This window comes from Diabrotica virgifera, chromosome 6 (genome assembly GCF_917563875.1).
Source record: "Diabrotica virgifera virgifera chromosome 6, PGI_DIABVI_V3a".
NCBI classification, from domain to species: domain Eukaryota; kingdom Metazoa; phylum Arthropoda; class Insecta; order Coleoptera; family Chrysomelidae; genus Diabrotica; species Diabrotica virgifera.
Window position 1 is genome coordinate 76,575,698 of NC_065448.1, and position 18,059 is coordinate 76,593,756.

The 18,059-nt window shown below is 32.2% G+C and overlaps 1 protein-coding gene across 4 annotated transcripts in view; it reads left to right on the top strand.

Moving 5' to 3' along the window:
• Positions 1-18,059, top strand: part of LOC114339984 (uncharacterized) — a 1,283,677-nt gene that overhangs the window by 1,209,992 nt on the left and 55,626 nt on the right. For all 4 annotated transcript variants that reach the window (XM_050652564.1, XM_050652566.1, XM_050652562.1 and 1 more), the window contains one exon: positions 12,286-13,751. In XM_050652564.1, coding sequence (XP_050508521.1) covers positions 12,317-13,751 — 1,435 coding nt within the window. In that variant the 5' untranslated portion in view covers positions 12,286-12,316. The remainder of the gene's footprint in view (positions 1-12,285; positions 13,752-18,059) is intronic.

Genomic DNA, 18,059 nt, shown 5'->3' on the forward strand with positions numbered 1-18,059 from the left:
CAGAAAATATGAACAGTGACCGATTTTTCTTTAAATATCAAAGCGGAAAGGGTTGTAGACAAGTGGTAGGAATTCATCAATTTAGAAAAATGCCCAAAATAGTTGCTACTTATTTGAACTTGGTAAATCCGACAGAATATACTGGTCACTGCTTTCGTCGGTCTTCTGCAACAATATTGGTTGACTCTGGTGCCGACATAACTAGTTTAAAGAGGCATGGCGGATGGAAGTCATCAAACGTTGCTGAAGGATATATCGAAGAATCGCTTAACAATAAGGTTGAGGTGGCAAATAAAATTTTCACAGTACAAAATATTCAACAAAATGACCCTTCCACCCTGCATGTTGTCCAAAATGTTTCTCATAGTTCTAAGAGTGTTCCTCCAATGTTCAATAATTGTACTAACTGTCAAATTACTGTAAATATAACAAATTGATCTTAAAAATGTATTCAGCAATGACTTGATGTTTTCAAAATATAAATTAATTCCTTATAAGCAATGTGTTTTCTATCATTTATGTAGAACACTAACAACTGTACGGAAATATCATTTCCTTACAGTAAGGAAATGACATTTCCTTACAGTAAGGAAGTTCTGACTTTTTCTTCAAGAAATTTTGACAGGAATGTCAAAATTTCCTGGCGATTTGCGGAAAAATTGATTTATCGCATTTTGGCATAAAATTTGATTTTTGAACATGTTCCACTAATTCTAGAAAAAAATAAACTCCATATTCGGATTCGGAGACCTCGAAAACATAAGGAATGACGAAAATTTGTTATTCACTTTAAAGTTGATTTTTGTGGTCGGTATAACGTAATTTTAGGAGTTGCTGCCCGTCGCCGTCGTCAACCGCGTGCACTATTCAGTCAGTCGACTACGCCCGCTATTTTTTACTTTAGTCGGAACGCAACATACTTTTTGTTTATAACACTACTGTTTAAACATTTTTTAACATTTTTGCTTGCTAAAAACTTTGTTAAAAACTTTGACTTTTCTTATAAAATATTGGTTAATTTCAGATCTTAGTGTTGTTAATTAACGTAACAGTGATTTTTTCAAAAAAAGGGGCTATCTCAGACCCCAAGGGTCGTACGACCTAAAATTTTTTTTTAGAAGTTGTGTATTTTAACCAGCTTTCCGTATTTTTTATTGCCATTTAATTTGATCTAATTTCTACGAAATTATTGTAATTGTTTATAAGTTTAAAAACTGCTATTTATTAACAAATAATTTTGTGTACGTATATGTAATTTTTTTTACTTTTTTTTTCATAGGCTGTTAGTATACATCTTATCGAAGCAAATGAGCTCCGGATTATTGAGATACATTCAGCTATATTAACTGGACCAGCCTCAGAAATTAGCTCGTTTTTCAAAAAAATTTATAAACAAATTCAATTTTGCGAAAACTATTAAACAGATATGGACCATTTTTTGCACACCATTCAAACACCATAATGCCCTCAAGTTTAGGTATATTTAAACATATTCTAATACACAATAAAATTGTTATTAACAATATTAAAAAACAATGATTTTGTCGTCTGTTTTGCAATAACTTTTTTGTTTATTAACCGATTTTCATTTAGCGTATTTCATTCGATGTATCTTTTTATTCTAAAAAAGTTACCTGTGAACGTCAAATCTCTAAATAAACAAGTTTTTAAGTTATGAGCACAAAACTAAGTTTGACGTTTTGATTGTTTATTTAAAAATTGTTCCACTAAAAAATTGATGAATCCCAAGATGGTAGCCCTTTTGTAATATCTCATACTACACATTTCAACTGTCAAACCTCGTCTTTTCAATTATGTCGAAAAACGGCTTATTTTTTACTAACTTGATTGGTCTACATTTCATAAATTATTTTACAGCCAAAACGTGACGTTATAATTTGAGTAATTAATTCGAGTTTTAGTTGATTGACAGGCGGCGCCGGCTAATAAAATTGGTAAATATATTGTAATCGTTGCAATCAGTGCTAAATACATTGTAGTAATATTGATAAAATGTAGTGAATTATGCATATTCAGCGCTACTTTTGTGAAAACTTTATAATATTTTAAATAAGAAACTATTAAATATCAAAAACACAGTCATCAAATCATTATTATAGAGCACAAAAGACCTGCTCCAAAAAAATACATTTCAGGAAGAAACAACCTGCTAACAATAGTCCAGGAACTGAAGCTTTTCACCTCGTAATTTTTACAGAATGGATCGATTTGCTTGAAAATTTGAGAATAAGTAGTGGATAGTCTAAGGATCAAAATCTATATGATGCTGTAAGGCGCTCTTACCATGGGGGTGGTTGCCACCCCATCTCGGGGGTGGAAATTTTGTATTATATTTTGACCGCAAAAATTGACAAAAATATTCATTCTAAGCAAAAAACGTTCTATACATTTTTTTGATCAAATTAATAGTTATCGATTTATTCGCTATCGAAAGTGTTAGTTTTATATCTAAAAAATCAATGTTTTTCGATGGTATACTCATTTACGATTCACTCAATTTTTGCCGTAGAAAAAAATTTTTCAAACCAAGTTCTTGTGAATTAAATTTTTTTTTGAAATGTTTATTCAGCAATCTGTTAGTTATAAAAATTCTAACAATAAGCGTCTAAAATAAATGAATTAAATTACCTACAATTTTATATCTAAAGATTTTTTCTTATCTCTGATGCTAATCTTTCTTACCTGAAGAGAATGGCATTTTTTACCAAATTACAAAAATTCGTTATTCGCTGTAAACTCCAGTTTTTTTTTAAATTAATCATTCTAAGCCAGTCAAACTTCTAGAATATATTAATAATTCATAGATAAATAAAGAAGAATGAGTATGGCCAATTACTAAAAACACCGCTACTGCTTCCAATTGGATTTCTCATTTTTTTTTATTCATTTTTACTCATTATATTGATTTTTTTAACCGAAACTTTGTAGGTTTTTATAAGATCTATAAGGCTATTAATATTAAATCCTTTTAAAATCCACAGTCACAAAAAGAGGTGACATTGAAAGGGTTGGTAAAGGTGGTTTTTGCATGCTATTACAAGTTTTAATTGTCAATAGCTCACTCAATTTTTGCCTTAGAAAAAAAATTTTCAAACCAGGTTCTTGGGAATTAAATAATCTTCAATTAATTAAATTCAATTTCATATTTAAATATTTTTTCGTATCTCTGATGCTAATCTTTATATTCTGAAGAAAAAGGCATTTTTACCAAACTACAAAAACTCGTTATTCGCTTTTAACCCCCTTTTTTAACTAATCATTCTAAGGCGATAAAACTTCTAGAACCTATTAATAATACATAAATAAAGAAGACCAAATCAGATCAATGACTAATTTTAATTACGGAGGTGATTAGGTGGTTGCTTCAGATCACTTTTTGCTGAAAAAAAAAATAGCGACTGACATTATTTCCATTATGTCACTTAATTTTTGAGCTAGAGACTTTTTGTGGAGATAGATATTTTTTAAATACTTTAAATTAGTTTGAACAAGTTATCCTCGAAAAAATACATAGTTTTCCCGTCTTTTGACTTTGAAACTACAATATTTAGCATTTGACGAAGAAGAGCTAACATATAATATAATAAAGTAGGTATAGCTCGATTACTATTGGTCTTAAAGAAAACAAAAAAAAATGGTTTTGTTTATTTTTTTCAAAAGGTACATTTTTGTTAACTAAAGTTGTTTTGATAAAACGAAAATTATTGAGTTAACTGATTAAAAACTGAATTAGCAGAAGACTCATTAAAAACATTCATTTTTTCGATATAAAACACTTTCGATAGCGAATAAATCGATAGAATGAATGTTTTTACCACATTTTGCGGTAAAAATATAATAAAAAATTTCCACCCACGACATGGGGTGGCAACCACCCCCATGGTAAAAGCGCCTTTCGGCATCATATAGATTTTGACCCTTGGACTATCCACTACTTATTATCAAATTTTCAAGCAAATCGATCCATTCTGTAAAAATTGCGAGATTTTGTCCTATTTTAAGCTTCATTATTTAATTTCAAACTACCCTTAAGGCCTTAAATGAACCTCAAAGTTTGAAGAGGTAAACTGACAAAATTCCATTTTCAGCATTTTTTAACAGCATAAGGCAAGCCGATAATGGTTTGTATTTTTTTTTCTGCAAAAGACATACGTACATACTTTAAGGCTGTTTTATCGGTGCACCAAAACCTAGGGACAGTGTTTTCTCTGTTATTTACCGACAGAATGTCTCGAAATTTGGACACGTTATTCGAAATTATGTTGCCTTGAAAGTGATGGTTTTAATTTTTTATTTTTTTGAAAATTCTGTTGAAAAATTGGATTATAATGTTTAACGTTCTATTATAACCAAACTTTTTACTCCCATCACTTGAAAGAGTTTTTTTTTCTGTAATCGTTGATATTTTTTTCACCTTTCTGTGTCCAGTAATAATCGAGAAAAGCGTGTTCCAACTTTGAAGAAAATTGCTAAAAATATTGAAATCTTATAGTGAAACGTGTTACCCATCAGTGGTGCTTAGTTTCAACGTTATCGCCTTCGTGACGTCAAAATCTCATAAACGTACGGTCAGTCGGAGTCGGTCCGGTCAGTTCGCTTAAATTAGAAACTATTTCCAGTAGTTATTCATTCTTGTATTTTCTTAGTGTTTCTAGTGTTTACAGTTTATAGTATTCTTAGTTATTTTGAAAACAAAAAAGTTCTTTAGTTTACGGGTATTTTTAAGTAATATATTATTAGTTTAGTGGTATAAGTTACAAGTTCTTTAGTTTACGCGTATTTTTAAGTATTAGATTAGTTTAGTGATATAAGTTGACAAGATAAGAAATGAGTCCCAGTAAACGTCCTAGGCCAAGGAAAAGGAGAGGAATTGCACTACAGTAAGTATTTATTATTTATATACGAGTATTTACAACCGTTTTTAAAAGCTTTTATTTAATTTGACTTATATAGTGCGGTTATTATTTTTTTAATATGTTATAGCTTCATTCTTCAAGAATATCGATGTAACAATATTGTTGCTAAACAGATAAGTTTCATTGTATACCGGGTGTAACAATGATAATCTGTTTTTTCTTCAAAGTTTGGAACACCCTGTGGAATATTCTAGCATATATAAAATATTGAAATTACAACTAAAGTGCAGTCTTAGGCTTTCTTAATATTTTGCTCTTTGATTCATTCGCTTATGTTGGATAATAAAAAAGTTAGGTACTTTAACAACTAGCAACGTTCTTCATCAATACAGGGTGTTTCTAAATAAATGAGAAAACTTTAAGGAGTAATTATGCATGAAAAATAATGGCCGTTTGCTTTATAAACATATGTCCGCAAATGCTTCGTTTCCGAGATACGGGATGTTGATTTTTTTCTTACAAACTGACGATTTATTTATTGCTCTAAAACCGATTGAGATATGCAAATTAAATTTGGTAGGTTCTAAGAGATAGTTATTGCGCATTTTTTGGCATACAATTAAGAATTTTATATTCACCATTGGCGTGCATATGGGTAGAATGATCGAGTAATATGACCCGTATGAACGCCAATGGTGAATATAAAATTCTTAATTGTATGTCAAAAAATGCGCAATAACTACCTCTTAAAACCTACTAAATTTCATTTGCATATTTCAACTAGTTTTAGAATAATAAATAAATCGTCAGTTTGTAAGAAAAAATTCAACATCCCGTATCTCGGAAACGAAACATTTGCGGACATATGTTTATAAAGCAAACGGTCATTATTTTTTTATACAGAATTACCGCTTAAAGTTTGTCGCACTTATTTAGAAACACCCTGTATTGATCAAGAACGTTGGTAGTTGTTGAAATACCTAACTTTTTATTATCCAACGTAAGCGAATGAATCAAAAAGCAAAATGTTAAGAAAGCCTAGGGGCACAGTTGAGTTTTAATTTTATTATTTTATATACGCTAGAATATTCCACAGTGTGTTCCAATCCAAACTTCGAGGAAAAAACACACTATCATTGTTACACCCAGTATACAATGACACTTATCTGGTTAGCAACAATATTATTACGTCGAATTTTGAGGAAATATAATAAAAATATATACAGGGTGTCCAGAAACTTCTACCGACAAACGAAGACAGGAGATTCCTTAGATAAATTTAAGACATTTTAACCTAATTCTTCCTACCTAAGGTACTCTTCCTTTAAGTCGGTAGAACACACAGAGTTTCCAAAAAAATTAAAAAAAAAACAGTTAGAAAAAGGAAAATTGGTACGTTTATTTATATTCCAGAGATGAATCGATTTCATTAATTGCGAATTTGTAGTACCAGTCATATGCGTCCGTTTTGGGTAGGTCAAGAGTTATTTTATCGCATAAGATTTTTGTCTTTAATTTTTAAGAATTTGTGACTTTAGATTATTAAATTATGAGCTATTCTAATACTAAAAGTTACTCTTGGTATAAGTTAGTAAAATACACTGTTTTTTTTTAAACTTTATTGCAGTCTTTGTTTCGTATATCACAAGAGAGAAAATTTTGCCAGCAATATTTTCGACTGGTATGAAAGTTTGTTGCCTGGCAATTTTCGCGAATTAAATTTGTGAAATAGTCAAATTTAAAAGACGAAAAATTTTCAAATCGATTTTTCTAGAAAACGGTGTGTCCTACGGACTTGAAATCAAGAGCACCTTTTAGTACTAGAATATCTCACAGTATAATAATCCAATATCAAAAATGCTTAAAAGCTAAAGATAAAAAACTTATGCGATAAAATAACCGTTGCCCTACCCATAACGGACGCCTATGACCGGTACTAGAAATTCACGATGAATGAAATCGATGCACCTCTGGAAGATAAATATGTGTACCAATTTTTGTTTTTCTAAATACAAGGGTTCTGGAGGTATATAAGAAAAACTAATTACAAGACGCCATCTTCAAAGAGCTCTAGCTCCCTTAAGAAGCATTTTCGTACTAGATGAATTGGGTTTAAATGTCTTAAAATTATATGAGGAGTCTCCTGTCTTCGTTTGTCGGTAGAGTTTCTGGACACCCTGTATATAGCGTTGATTACGTTCTTCACAAACACCCGTTGTTCGTTTTATTTTAAAAATATCATAATAGTTCATCTTCAGTAAGGTCGTATCTTTTTCCTAGAATAATTTTGTTTCTTTCTCATATTTTTAGGAACTTAAAAATCAAAAAAGCTACTTTAAACAAAAGTTCTTCATCAAATAGTTCATTCCATCAAGGATTAGCAGAAACATCTGCTTCACCTAGTTGTAGTGTCGATTCGTAAGTAACCATTTTACAAATGACTATATTTTATGATTCCTATATATGGTATTGTTCTGAAGCTATTTCCTTGTGGCATTTTTATGATTAACTATTTATATGGGAAATATTTCTGTATTTTGTATTTTGACAACGACACCCGATTTGGGCGTCGAAACGTTAATAAAATTATTCTATATTCTATATTCTTATATCTAAATAGTTAACCTATATGGTAATAGTATTGAATACTTTTAGTAAAGTAAATACAGGGTTCATGATCTTACATATTATTTGTCTATGGTCAAAACATTACCAATGTTTTACTCTTAAATAATAATAATAACAAATAATATCATTTGTAGAAAATACTTTAAATTTTATTGTTATTTCTAGTGATAGCTGTCCTCTGTTAATTGAGATTGCATCTCAGCAAAAACCATCTTTTTCGGTAGAAGGCAGAAGAATAGTGGACATGAACTTTTTCATTAAATCGATTCAAGGTTTGAATGATCATTTTCCATTTTCATGCAACTTTTCTTATATGGAGATTATTAAGGAAAAAATGGATGGATTGATAAGTACATTGACATTTAAATGTAAAATGTGCAATATTGAAAAGGAGATAGCAACAGAGGATTCTGGTAACAATTCACTGAATTTGAATGTAGCACAAGTGATGGCTACTATATCCACCGGGTCTGGTTATTCAGGCATACAGCAGCAACACGCTGCATTAAATATACCTGTGATGTCCTACAGGCAGTATGCAAAACATACGGAGACAGTTGCAGATATCATCTGCCAAACACTTTCTGATTCCGTAGAAGAGGCTGGACGGGAGGAATTAGCTTTAGCCAAAGAAATTGGGGAAGTAGATTCCGACGGAAATGGGTTAATAACCGTTATAGCTGATGGTGCTTGGTCCAAAAGATCGTACAAAGTAAACTACGATGCTTCTTCAGGTGTAGTAAGTGTGTTGTATTGACAAGATAGACAATCTTTCTATATATTTTGTTTTTTAGGCTTGCATAGTCGGTGCCAAAACTGGAAAGATTTTATTTGTTGCTACAAGAAATAAATACTGCATTATATGCGCGAGAGCAGCAACAAAAAATGAAACAGTTACATCCCATACATGTTCTAAAAATTGGGAAGGATCATCCACGTCCATGGAAACTGATATAATAGTTGAAGGTTTTAAAAGAAGTGTGGAGATGCATCGATTAAAATACATACAATTAGTGGGTGACGGAGATAGTAGTGTATATAATTCATTATGCATTAAAAAACCATATGGTCCAAATATTTTAATAAAAAAAATTGAATGCATAAATCACCTTTTACGCAATTATTGCAGTAAATTAAGAGATTTGGCAGCAAAAAAAATTTCAACTAAAATGAAACCTGTGGCGCCAGAACTAAGAAAACGTTTGTCTAGTAATATACCGAGATTAAGACTAGGAATCAAAACAGCGATCGCCTACAGAAGAAATGAAACAAATAGTATGGAGATTCAAATGAAAAACTTAATAAAAGACATAAAAAATTGTCCGTACCATGTCTTTGGGCAACATACAAACTGCGATCAATATTTTTGTAAAGGATCCAAAGAAAACGAAATAAACTTTGTTATCAAATTAGAAGAATGCGGATTATTGAATGACATTCTCTCGTGTGGCAACAGACTAATTCAACATACTCATAGCTTATTGTTGAATATGAATAATAATGCAGCAGAAACATATAACTCTGTGATTTCAAAGTTTGTTGGGGGTAAAAGAATTAATTTTGTTCTGAGAGGTAGCTACGATACACGGTGTAAAGCTGCAGCGATATCATTCAATGAAAGAGAGCATTACTTTAGTGACCTACATAAGAAAATGACCATGAAAAGTCCAGGAAAATATACAACTAAATACATAGAAAAAATCAAAAGAGTAAGGAATAAAAGAAGACTGCGTAGAGAATTACACCCATTAATAAAGAAAAAAAGAAAAAGTGCACCAGCTGATAAAAATTACGGTGCAGTAGATATAGAAATAACAACAAGCGAGAAAGAGAGTTTTTTGGAATCCTTACGAAAAAGTAATGAGGAGATTGCAAAAATAGAACAATCTACCAGGGGCCAATCTACAAATTTTTTGTGGAAAGAATACAGACACAATCGTTTGACAGCCTCTAATTTTGGAATTGTATGCAAATTGAGGAAATCTACAAATCCTGCAAACACTACAAAAAAAATATTGTTTTCAGATTTTCACGGATCTGCTGCTACAAGGTGGGGGCAAGATCATGAGGCAATTGCAAAACTGGAATTTGAAGCAAAATATAATTTAAAAGTACGAGAATGTGGATTATTCATTTCTGAAGAAAATCCGTTTCTGGCAGCGAGTCCGGATGGCATTATTGATGACGATCATATCGTAGAAGTAAAATGCCCCTATTCGGCTTGTAAGTTGTCCCCAGAAGAAGCTGTCAAATTAAAAATAATTAAATACCTAACACACGAAGAAAATACTTTTAAATTAAAACAAACCGATAATTATTTTTATCAAGTTCAAGGACAGCTGGCAATAGCTCAGAAAAAATATTGCTACTTTATTGTTTGGACACCTATGGGTTTCATTGTTGATAAGGTACATATTTATATTAGTCTATAAACGTATTAGAAACCTTTTCTTTCATGTCAGAATTTTAATATTCAAACAATATTTTTATGAAAAAGATAAAGGCAGTTTTTGTTTTTATTTGATTCAGAGTTGGACCACTATCTCCATATAGCCTATTTCAGCATCCCATGCATCCTCAGTGAAGCTATGTAGTCACAACTCTGAAAGAAATATCAACAATCCTGCCTATTTAAGGGAAACCATCACGATGCAATGATTACACCTTTTGAGACGCAATCCAGCGACATCTCTCGCAATGCGAGGAAAACAACGAAAAGCCCTAGATACAAAGTTTACTAATGTTTAAACAATTAGAATAATTGAAATAAAATTATAATAAACAATATTTTAAATCTAAGACTTTTCGTTAATAAACTGCTTTCTGGCTGCATCCTGTATCTCCGGCTTTTAATATACAGGATGTAACAAAAATACAGGTCATAAATTAAATCACATATGCTGGGACCAAAAATATCCAATAGTATCCGATACATTCGAAAAAATCGATTTCCATTTTGTAACGTCAAAGGGCTGTAACTTTTTATGTGCACATTTGTACTAAGGTAAATTAGGTTCAATCGAATTATTTTTGGTCCCAGAATATGTGACTAAATTTATGACCTGTATTTTTGTTATATATAATATTATATATATTTGTATATACAAATTATATATATAATATTTTTATGATTACTGTTAGTATTATTTATGTATCATTATTTATCGTATACTTAATACTGATACCTGCACATACTAAACTACACAAACTAATTTACATATTTTATAATTACAGATAAAAGCCGAGCCGGAATTTTGGAAGCAAATATTGCCAAAATTGAAAAAATTTTATATTGAAAATATGTTGCCACATATTTTAAGTAGGTAGTTAAATAACAAAAGTATTTTCAGATTATATACTTTCTTCTAATAAAATACAAAACAGGGTGTTTTAAAATAATACAGAAAATTATACTACTATCCGCGATTTGTGTTTTATTCATCAATTGGAAACTTTTCTTATGTAACTGCAACCTATAAATATATTAAAATAATGTATACATATTCCATTCAGAGGACTTGCCAGATAAATACATTTACTATTATGATGGTTTGGCAGGTACCAATTTTTTATAGATAAATAAAAATATGTATTTTAATTTTTCTATGCTAATATCAGTTTTCTCTAATAAATAAATAACTTATTGAAATCATTTTCAACCTATAATTGCGAAATTGGTTATTTGTTTGTGACAACAAATTGTAATTTTTTTATAATAATATTTTTATGTTATTTTAAATTTATTATAAATACACACCATGATGTTTTTTGGAGTCACGTTTCACAAATTTTTATTCAATACTATATTTAGCTAAGATATTATAAATTAAAAATGCGATAATTATTTTTAAAACATTATCTACGATAATCAATCTAAAAAGGTATTCCCGACAAAATAATGTATTTTGTTATCATTAAACTACCTGTCCGCCGGCGCCACTGAGTAAAGATCGAATTGTAGATCGCACACCCTACTTCAAATCAATTTGAAGTAGAGAGTCACGTGGGTCTGACGTCGCCAGTGTAGAAATGTAAGCGATACGCCCCTTCCAAATTGCACTGTGCTTCAACTGATAAAACAGCCTTAAATAAAAAAAGTTTGAGCTTTGAGACTCTAGTAAATTAAAAAAAAAATCTCAAAAACGTAATTTTTTGAAAAATCTCAAAGTTTGACCCCTTATATCTCTGATGGGCACCGATGAAAAAATTTGAAATTTGGCTGAATGTTAGCCCCTAACAAGTAGAATAAGGAGTAAAAATTTGGAGTTGCAGACTTACGACATATAGGAGTTACAGGCCTGAAAAAATGTTCAAAATTTGAGCGTTTGCGGGAAGGGTAATTAAAATTCAAATTAACCTTCTAATGAAATACAAATTAATCTATTTTCACCACATTTCACAATGAATACAAATTTATACAGGGTGGGCCGAAGAAAAGAGTTCTGGTTTTTGATTTATTGTTCTAGGACAAACCTCAGTTGAAATATTGGCTAAAGAACGAAGACATGTTTTCCGTGAAAATGATCGATACGCTTTAACAAAAATGGCCGTCATCGGCAAACTAAATTTTTTAAAAATAAAATAACTGGAATTCTATTCTCTCTATGGACTGAAGTTTAAGAGGTAGAAAAATAAAAAATATTAAAAATAGTCAAGCAACCAACTTAATTTATATTGGACCACTTGGCATGGATTGACCCTAGTTTTATTTTATTTTTAAAATTTCCTTCTCTTTTAATTCACTTCAAGTCAAATGCTAACACCAGTTTTTTTGTTTCAGATATTTGGCCTGATTAACAAATAGTTCAACGATGGATCTCAAAATTATGTATTTATTCTTAAGTTACCTGGCTTCGACCATGGCACAAGAAGACTGGGAAAAGCACTGTAACAAGTGCCATTGTCTGTGGGTGAGCGGGAAGAAATCTGCAAATTGCGCAGCTAGAAACTTTGATACCATTCCAAACGACTTAAGTGGCGATATTCGAGAAGTTGACTTTTCCAACAACTTCTTCTACTCGTTGGATCAAAGGGTGTTCGAGAACGCCCATTTAGTAAATATACATAAATTAAAACTACAAAATTGTACCATAGAAAAAATCCACCAGTGGGCGTTTACTGGTTTAGGCTTAGTGATTGAGCTAGACTTAAGTACAAACAATATCGTTACGCTGAACAAGTACGTATTTCGACCTACTGTTAGATTAAGGACTCTAATATTAAGCCAAAATAGGATACAGATATTAGAAGATGAACTATTTTCTAATTTGACTTATCTACAAAAAGTTCTGTTGGACCACAACGAAATTGAGACGGTTTCGCAGGAAACGTTTCGAAACCTTCCAAACCTAAAATTCGTCTCTTTGTCATTTAACAAAATTGAGCGAATTACTTTCGATATAAAAGAGCAGTTGCCAAAATTGTCCAGCTTGAATGTCGAGAACAACAGGTGGATATGCGACTGTGAGCTAGACATTTTCAGAAGGAGCGTGAAACACAATAAGTTGATCACTGATAAAGTAATATGTTCTGGTCCCAAAAGACTGGAAAACCAGTCTTGGCTTGAAGACTCTGTAGTTTTTGCATGCTCTCCAAAAATAATGGATGTAGGACCGTACAGTACAGTTCAAGCTGCTACAAACAACGTTACTCTTACATGTAAAGTTATAGGCGACCCAACTCCTGATGTTGACTGGATCAATAATGGACTTATAATCGAACGAGACCCTAGGAAAGACAAACAAAAATATTTTACATTTAAAGAAACCATCGGTGGTTATACTTGGAATAACTTGACTATCGTTAATTTAAATTACAAAGACAAAGGAGAGTATAAGTGTATCGCTAAGAATCCTGGTGGATATACTGAAAGAAATATTACTCTAGATATCCTTCCAGGGGCTCTAACTGGTGGTGGAATTGTTGGAACGCTATCAACCAGCACAACTCTCGTAATTGGACTTACAGTTGGCCTTATTATACTTCTATTTCTTGTGCTGATTGCGCTATTCTGCTTTTGCAGAAGAAGTACCCATGGATTTTATTCAAAGAGAAGACCCAATGCTACTACGTCAGAGGAATACATAAATATGAGCACTGGACAAGCGGAGATTAAGAAAGGGCTTATTACAGATGTTAATCCAGTTACCAAACCGCCTCGTACATCAGTTTCGCCGTCAGTTGTTAGTGGAGGTACTGAAGTCAGCGATGTTAAGAAGACTTTATTGGATAACGAATCTGTTTTTGGTAAGTTGAATTCGTTTACATATTTTGTACGTTTTAGATTAGCAAGTATTACTGTATTACTCTGACTTAGGCAATCTTTGTTACCCACAGTTGTAACGATTTAAGAGCATACAGTAGCGATTAACAGGCAGCAATAAACGCGGTCCAAGACAGCGGCTGTAATTTTGAATATTTTGTCGAGACATTTGGCACACATATTCGTAATATAATAAAGAATGGCGGTACAGAGCTCAATTTGATAAATATGTTAGTATGTGGAAATTACTCTATAATTCTATAACTAAATAAAATATTGAAAAAAGGAGCCTGTACCGCCATTAAGAAGAAGAAAAAAAATACAGTTTCTTCAAATAAACTTTTTTATCCCATGCCTAGATTTTGTGTTAATTGGATCTACTAAAAATCGATTTTCTATAACAAGAAATCAAACGTGACTGACAACATTTCGCGCCTATGAATATAAAAATTATTGTTTTTGTTAGTATAAATGTCACGCTTCTTTGTCACTTCACTCATCCATCTAAGCATTCTCATTTCCGCCACATGCATTCGTTGTTCCTCTTTCTTTTTCACTGCCCAACATTCAGTTCCGTACATCATAGCCGGTCTTATGGCTGTTTTATAGAATTTTCCTTTCAACTTCATTGGAATTTTTCTGTCACACAACACACCACTCGTTTCTTTCCACTTCATCCATCCAGCATTAATTCTACTCCATGCATCTCCATCTATTTCTCCATTACTCTGTCCTAGGTACTTAAAACTATTGCTTTTCACAATCATTTCACCATCCAAAGATACCATTTTATTTGTAGTAACTCCATCTTTAAATGAACATTCCAAATACTCTGTTTTTGTCCTACTGTAACGAAATGAGGATTTGATGTGGCAGAATAGATATAGCTTCAAAGGGGTAGTTACTTAGTTATGGAAGTTTCCTGAAACTAGGCTAGCTGGATATTTAAGAGACTGTATCAAGTGGACTCAGGAGAGGATCAGGCCGTATTTGCACGCCCGAAATAAGACGGTACCTAATGAAATACTTGAATGATAAAGTAAATAAGTTAATATAAGGAGTAATGAAAAGAAAGAGAACTACTGACCAAGAAGGTATTACTGAGAATGTATAAGGGCGCCACGGAAGAATTGAATAAATTCTTCGCCGAGTGACTTGTATTGCTGCACCTAACTAATACTTTTATAGATACTAGAGATGGTAGGATAATAAAACATATAAGTAGGTACAACCCAATTTAATTAAAAACCTATATACCCTATATACAATTTTACACTAGCTAATACCTGACGTACTAGGCCAGTACGCTCCTGTCTGCAACGCAGCTTTTACAGTAAGAAAAAAATGTATTGAATTTATTACAAAGACAGTTAATTATTGATCTACCTATGTATATACAAAACTGACTATTAATGAGGATTAATATTGGTTGACAATCCCGAATCTGATCGGAGGTGACAACCTGACTACAATACCTGACAAATGCAATAAATAGTATTAAATAAGGGAATCTACGCTAGATATTGTGCACAACATCGTCATAGGTCATAATATCCAACTATTTTAAATAAAGGATATGAACTGTGAAAAGATTAAATTTGTTGAACAATGTTGAATATTACTATGTTAACTATATTTTTAATGAAAAATGAAGGTATATTATTATTAGAGAGCTTATCTTTAAGTTATTGACACAAAAAATAGTAATTGAAAAATATTATTAGAACAAATGACATGCAAATTTTTATTATAAAAACCTGTCGCTACAACGTAGGCGTGTTGCTTCTTCAAATCATGTGAAGCTGATGGTGGGAGCGCCAAATAAGGTATCCTCCGTTTTCCCTCAACCCTTGGGAGATACTCAACCAAAGGAAGGTATGACAAGGAGGTACTTTCCCAGTATCAAAAAAACTCAACTGCTATTCCAAAGAACCAAAAAAACCATCCAATTTACATCCAAAAGAATCCCCCAAAATAATGTTTCATTCCATAAAGGTAAACTAAAGTATTGGTTGACTTAATTTCCTATCTTATCTTCTTTCTTCCGTGGCTAAAAGAATAGAAAAAACCTATCAGCTGGTTTTCCTTGAGTACACAAGAAACAGGGCCTCTATAAAAAGGTGGATCACCTTATCAGAACTTGACAGAGACAAAATCTAGGGAAAAAATGAAGTTTGATGTACATGCTTGAAGTTCATTGACCTTGATTATCCTTGACTGGAAAAAGCTTTTTAAACGAATATAAGAAAGTATTTGGACAAGTAAATGTGGATCTTGTAATCAAAGATTACCATATGGAGTTATATAAAGGAGAGAATGAAAATGATCATTGATTCCAAACTTATTTTGAACCGGAAATATAATGAAAGATTTTTTTTTCTGTAGAAACATAAGTGCGATGGTATTGAAGTATTGCAGATATGATGATTGAAGAATAATAATTCATATAAAGATAATATATTTAAGATATTGAAAATGAATAAAGGGCTATTTTTTTTTTCAAGGAAAAAACATAGCTACGAGACATTTCTGTAATACATACCCATTGTTCTTCAAAAAAGTATTGGAAACCAAAAACTCTTCTCCTTCACTCCACAAATCCAAAATAAAATAATAATTCCTTCCAACGTAAACTGCTCTTCTATAAACGAATGTTTTAACCAAAAATAGTATTCTTTAAACAATGGCCACGGAAGAATTTATGGGTTGATCCAACGAGATTGGAAATTCAAGTGACAATCCGCTCCGCTGGCGATATGATATGCCCCTCCGTCGGAAGCCATACAGCCACACGCTAAGACCAGAATTCCCCAACCTATTACCAACCTTATATTGTATTTGGTCCCAAATTTAGGTAACCCGTTCTAAGCACGAACGCATAACTGGTTGCATACTTGTTAGGTGGCTTATAGGAATAAATATAATATTATCGTAACGATGGCACCCATCGTTACACTACTAAGTATTAAACCTTTTTCCTCCAGAGCTTGTCTCCACTGTTCCAGTTGTTGTTCCAAGTCTCTTTCACTATTTTCTATTAACACTACATCATCAGCACTACATCATTAAGCACCATGGGATGCTACCCTGTAGTTTCGCTGTTATCTCGTCCAAAACTAATGAGAATAAATAAGGACTAAGCACCGAGCCATGGTGCAATCCTACTTTCACCTGAAATTTATCAGTCTCTCCCACACCTGTCCTAACACTAGTCGTTACTCCCTCATGCATATCTCTCACAATCTTTACATATTTGCCAGGGACTCCTTTCTTATTGAGTGCCCGGCACAGAATCTCTCGAGGAACTCTATCATATGCTTTCTCAAGATCAATGAATACCATATGAGCGTTGGTCTCTTTATTCCTGTATTTTTCCATCAGTTGCCTTACAATGAAAATTGCATCTGTTGTTGATCTACCCTGCATAAAGCCAAATTGATTATCGGATATTTCGGTTTCTTCATGTATCCGTCTATCAATTACTCTGTCCCATATTTTCATGATGTGGCTAAGTAGTTTTATAGCGCTGTAGTTTGTACATTGTTGTATGTCTCCCTTGTTTTTGTAGACATGTACTAATATACTGCTTCTCTATTCGTCTGGCATTTGTCCAACTTCTATAATTCTATTAAATAGACCTGCTAGCCAACTTATTCCTGTCTCTCCCAACGCTCTCCATACTTCCCCAGGAATATCATCTGGTCCGACTGCTTTTCATTTCTTTATTTTTTGAAGCACTTGAGCCACTTCCTCGTTTGTTATTCTGGTAACCATTGCTGTTACTGTCTCCGTTAACTCCACAGGCTTTCTGTCAAATTCTTCATTTAATAAACTGTCAAAATACTTTCTCCATCTCTTTTTGGTATCCTTTTCGTCAATTAGTATTTTATTGTTTTCATCTCGGATACATCTAATCTGATTAAAATCTCTTGCTTTCTTTGCTCTCTGTTTGGCTATTTTATATATCTTTGCTTCGCCTTCCCTGGTATCAAGTTGATCGTATAGTTCTTTTTGGCGACCATATAGTTTTGAAGATCTTTAGTATAAATGTCACTGTCAGTGTCGAATTACCGACGCACTGTTGCCTCACTGTTGAAAGTTCGCAGAACTTTCGAAAAACAAAAGTATTGATGACGCGCTCCTGTTTACTCTTAAGAACTTTTCAATTTTGTTTTAATCCCGTCTTATTCAGAAGCTTCCTTTTTGGCGACCATATAGTTTTGAAGATCATTAGTATAAATGTCTCGTCACGAGATATGTATCATGTCACGAGATATGCACAATAATGTACA